The 4,900-nt window shown below is 46.2% G+C and overlaps 1 protein-coding gene across 1 annotated transcript; it reads right to left on the bottom strand.

The window, feature by feature from the left end:
- Positions 1 to 79: 79 nt before the first annotated feature.
- Positions 80 to 3,136, bottom strand: GIMAP1 (GTPase, IMAP family member 1). The gene is made up of 2 exons (XM_011966621.1): positions 3,091 to 3,136; positions 80 to 528 (listed from the first exon to the last, which is right to left on the bottom strand). The coding sequence occupies exons 1-2, from the start codon at positions 3,134 to 3,136 to the stop codon at positions 80 to 82; spliced, it is 495 nt and encodes a 164-aa protein (XP_011822011.1).
- Between the last annotated feature and the right edge of the window lie 1,764 nt (positions 3,137 to 4,900).

Raw genomic sequence — 4,900 nt, 5'->3', positions numbered from 1 at the left:
GTGCTCCCGCACCAGGCCCTCCACCAGCCCCAGAAGCTGCTCCGCCTGAACCTCCTGCTCCCGGCCAGTGGCCCGGTTGTCAAAGGCACAGACCCGGCCCCCGCACTCGGCCACCAGCTTGCGGAGGGCCTGGTTCTCTGTGCTGCACACGTAATCCTGCAGGGAGCCCCCCGTCAGGTCCTCCTTCCTGGTGAAGACGATAACCGTCCAGCTGGGTCACCAGGAGCAGCGCGTGGGGCCCGGGGGCCGAGAGCAGGTAGCAGCGACCTCTCTCCTCACAGCCGGGGTCTGTCTTAGGCACTTCGGAGCTGAAAATGTCCAGAGTGTCCACTACTTCCACATGCCACTTGTCGCACCTGCGGCTGGCCGTGGTGCAGGCCCCGGTCACAGATGTGGCCCCCAGCCGGGAGAGGAACCGTCTCTTGCCCAGGATGCTGTTCCCAGTGGCGCTCTTTCCGGCCCCTGTTCTCCCAACAAGGATGAGCCTCAGCGTGCGCACCTGCCGGGACTGGGTGTCCTCTGCTGAACCTGCGAGAATAAATTATTTGTAAGCTTTCAAACCTAAGCCAGCATACCTAGGTAAATGGATCTCTTGGATGCCTTCTGAATCAAGGAGAAGAGTGCGTTCGACTTTTGCTTTTTAAAGCAAACCTTCACTGAGGTGATTTAATGAGAGATTTGCCGTCCCTGGTGGTCCTTACTCATCCAGTCTTGTCCCCTTTGGTTTCACCACATGCCCCTGTTGATGTCCCAGAGCTTAAGGAACCTTTCTCCAGGGGGAACCCTTTATAGTTTCAGGCCATTACCTCATCTGAGAGTAGCTCTCTCTGGTCATCTGCACACATGCAGGCTGCACAGGGATTTATTTCCCTTGCTTTCGCATTGGCCTTCCCACTCTGGACAACTGCAACTGTGGTGGGCTCTCTAACAAGTCTTCCAGAAACCACCCTTTGGAAGTGGGAGTAGGATCTGAGCGGGGGCTAGAGTCAGCTCAGCCCCTGGGTTTGAACCACCGCCTCTGCACTGGCTAACCGTGTAGCTGTGGGAAGTTATTTAATCTCCCTGAGCCTTAATTTCCTTCTTCTGTAAAATGGGAGTAATAATATCCATGGTTCCTCAGAGGGTTCTTGAGAGGGTTATATGAGCTAATCCGCATACATGCTGAGCAGAGTGGCTGGCACGTGGAACATCTTTAGTGAATCTAAGTCGTTGCTTTCAGAGGGCTGGGAATAAGAGACCATGTCAGCTTGGGTGGTAGATAAGGAATGTGATCTGGGGGTCTCCTGACTAAAATTCAGATCTTGGTGCCATTTCTAAGGCCCCTGTCTGTGATTTTGAGCCAATCTCTGGGAAGCTGAGCTGATACAAGGCAACTGTTTTTAGGTCAGCCTTGTATACAGAACCTAAGAGGGTGAGGCAATATATTGGTTTTCACTTCTCTAAGATCAACTTCTTTTGAAATCTCTGTCCCTGCCCATCCGGATCTGGGCATTTGAGGGCTGGCATTACTCTCTGCAGGGGCTCTGGGGACTTCAAGGTCTAAAGTTATCTAGGCCAGTGGCAGACAGAGTGGAATCTACCATCCCACCCCAGAGATCAAAGCCTAACACTTTATTCCTAATCAACTGGGCCATACCAGCCTTTGCCATTGTATTAACAGGGGCAGGGAAATTACAAAGCCAGTGCTCCTGAATTTTCTTAGTCCCATTCAAAAGTCACTAATTGACTTCTGATTCTGATTCTGATTAGGAGAGAGGCACCTGCAGGGTGTTAAGAGCTGCCCATACCTGGAAGGTAGAACACCTGAATGGTGGCATCTGCCCTGCTGCTGTCTGAAGTCCATGTACAGGAAAATCTCTGAACTTCACTTTTGTCACATTTTAAATGAAGGGGGTTGAATTTTGATAATCCCTGAGGTGCTCTCCAAATCTACCCTTCCAAAATCTTCTTGTATCACTTCTCTTGGTAAATTTCAAAGTTCGTTCACTTCTGTCACAGAGTCTAGCATGACTCATTACCCATCCTAGTACCACACAATATTTCCAAGTCAACTATTTTGTAGTGTATGGCAAAAGTCACTCCTTTCCATTTATAGCTCTTCTCAGTAATTATTTCTGACCTTACTTTACCTCTGCTATCCTCAGTTTCCTCATATTGAAAAATGCAGATAATAACTGTTTAACCTACCTTAAAGATTCCTTTGAGGATTAAGTGGGATGTTGCATACAGAGCCTGTCATACACTGAACTACTCATGATGCCCCTTATCCACAGGCTGTCCTGCAGTGCCGGCTTCCTGACCAAGTGAGTCCTTTATCATTTGAATAAGTAGTGCCCCGCCAAAATGGAAGGTAGGCAGAGACATTTCTTTTAAGGTGGGATGTGAAATAAGTGATTGGGATTTATTCCACCCCCGCTTTTCCTGTTCAGTCAGGATGTCATCTCTCTCCCAACTAAGTGCCCTCACTGGGCTCTGTCATCACTCCGCTCTTAACATCACCATGTAAGTCGGTCATTGAGAGGAAATGATGCATGTGAATCCCCGTTCGTCTCCCCTTCTTGACTTGGATCTTAGTTTGTAAAATCCAACAGCAGAACCATGTTAGAGAGGTGCTCTCTTCGTCATTATCAGTCAGTCTCCATTTCCCATCTTCTGTCTCTCAGTCTCCCTTTCTTCTCACTTTCTCCCTCCCTCATTTTCTCTCCCTTGAGCTCTCCTAATATTTTAACTCTTACTCATTGTTCTCCAACACTTTCTTTGGTAAATCATGTTTACTCTATCCTCTATACCCTTGGTCCTCACCCTGTTGAAAAGGACAGAGCCTCAACTATGCTCTCTTACTGAGGCCAGAGCAGTCAAAAGACTTTCCACAACATCACACAGCAGACCAGGAGCAGAGATGGTGCCAGGGCTTTCACTGTGATATCCTACTGCTCACAACCCCTCTATCTTTTAGAAGATAGCTGAAGGAATTTTCTCCCAAAAGAAACATATCTTAGCTGTCTTCCGCCTTGAGTCATTCCCCACCCCTGTACCCAATCCAGGCACAAACACAGAGGGCATACGTGCCCTCCAGACACAAGTTCTTACCATGGACATGCTCCTCATTGCCTCCCATCTTCCCTTGTTGTCCCATGCTCACCTGGAAGAGTCACAGACACAGCTCATTTGTCCATTCATTTGTCACATAGGTATATATCACCTGAAGTCAGGAGGAGAACAAGATTCTGGGGAAACCACAGCGAGAAGACATTGTCCCTGCCTTCAAGAGTCTTAGAATCCAGTTGTGTATTGTGGTGTGTGTTTGTAGGAGTTGGGATGGGATGGGGAGGGGCAAGAATACAAATGGAATCAGTGATAAGTCCTACTTTAGGAGTGACATTAAGATATTGAATGTTAGCACTAGGATATTAGGATCTGGAAGGAAAGAATAAGGGCACCCATCCTGTTCTTGAGTTAGAAGGACATTTTGGAACCGTTTAATGTTTTCAGTTTCTGGTTCAGAAACTAAATAAGAGGATATTCTATGTCAATGACGCATGAACTGTAGAAATACATTTTTTCTAGGGAATTTGGGGATTACAAGAGACTTCAGTAAAAACTCTGAGTGTCAGAACATGTACTCGGTAACTTAGGGAATTGCCTTAGTGGGAACTGGCCTAGCAAACAAATGAGAAGACACTTGGAAAAATCTCAAGTTTCTTGGGTTCACAAATACATACAACAAGCTGACCAGAGCTTTTAGCTTTGCTCTCACAAAGCCAAGTATCTATTTGCTTGTCTGAATATGGCTCAAATGCTGTCCTCCACCTTTTGATGTCCTTCTACTCAAATCTGCGGCTTTTCTAAATAAAGTAATTGTGCTCAATCCTAACATTATTTAATATAACTAACACTCTGTGATCCAATTTGCCTGATCACAGAAGCTCCTGAACACAAATGTACTTCTCCCTGCCTCTATGTCTCCAGCCTAATTCCCAGCCAATCCCCTACTCAGTCAGCTACTCCACAAACAGCAGATTTCAGGGCCTCCAACCTGCTCTGCTTCTCCTCCTAGGATTATTGATCCTCCCCAACCGTCCGTCTGTGCCTCACCATCCATGTCAAACTCACCTCTTTGTGTCTTCCACCCTGGTCACTCAGGTACCTGTGTTTTTTCCCATCGGCATCATACGTGAAGGAAGGGCAGAGAGAGAGGCTGCCTGAGTAACTTGTCTCTGGCTGAAGGCTTGTGGAACAGATTTGCCTTGTACTCATTCCAAAGCTGTTTGTATCTCTGCAGGAACTCCCCTAACCTCCCCCCGCCAAAGTCTCCAATAAAGTTCACTCCGTGGGCCTTAATGTGATTAATTATTTTGTGTGTAGGAATTAACAGATGATCATAATTGACACCAGAGCAGAAAGTGAAGAATCAGCCACAAGATTCAGAGCAAAGGACAAGAATTTGACTGAATCAAAAAGTACTTGTCAACGACGACAAGGCGAAAGTGTGCCTCAGGGACCTGGAGAAATCAGGTAGGCCATTTGGAACTTCCCACAGAGTTTGGGATACAGTTTCAAAAGTTAGTGCGAAGTTCTTAAGTGCCAAAATATGGAGTTACAAAAGGCATATATTTAATGGAGATTCTAAAATGTGTAGAATCCTATAATTGTAAAACTCTGAGGTATCTCCAAAATTATCTAGTTCAATGCTTCCCCAAACTGCTACCTTTTGAAATTGTCTAAAGGACTCTTTAAGGTGAAAAGCATTATTTCTTACAGATTGTGGCTTACTAATCTGTATTTTTAATAAGCACTTCGCTTTTAATTTTGGCTTTTGTTGCCATTGCTTTTGGTGTTTTAGACATGAAGTCCTTGCCCATGCCTATGTCCTGAATGGTATTTCCTAGGTTTTCTTCTA

This window comes from Mandrillus leucophaeus, unplaced genomic scaffold (assembly GCF_000951045.1).
Source record: "Mandrillus leucophaeus isolate KB7577 unplaced genomic scaffold, Mleu.le_1.0 Scaffold767, whole genome shotgun sequence".
In the NCBI taxonomy this organism is placed as follows: Eukaryota; Metazoa; Chordata; class Mammalia; order Primates; family Cercopithecidae; genus Mandrillus; species Mandrillus leucophaeus.
The sequence above is the reverse complement of the archived record's forward strand: the minus strand, read 5'-3'. Positions and strand labels throughout refer to the sequence as shown.

Bases quoted from the DNA above. Each gene is read 5' to 3' on its own strand.
- GIMAP1 (XM_011966621.1), bottom strand. From the start codon at position 3,136: ATGGGACAACAAGGGAAGATGGGAGGCAATGAGGAGCATGTCCATG. The intron at 529-3,090 runs GTAAGAACTTGT...TTATTCTCGCAG, and splicing joins CAATGAGGAGCATGTCCATG to GTTCAGCAGAGGACACCCAG.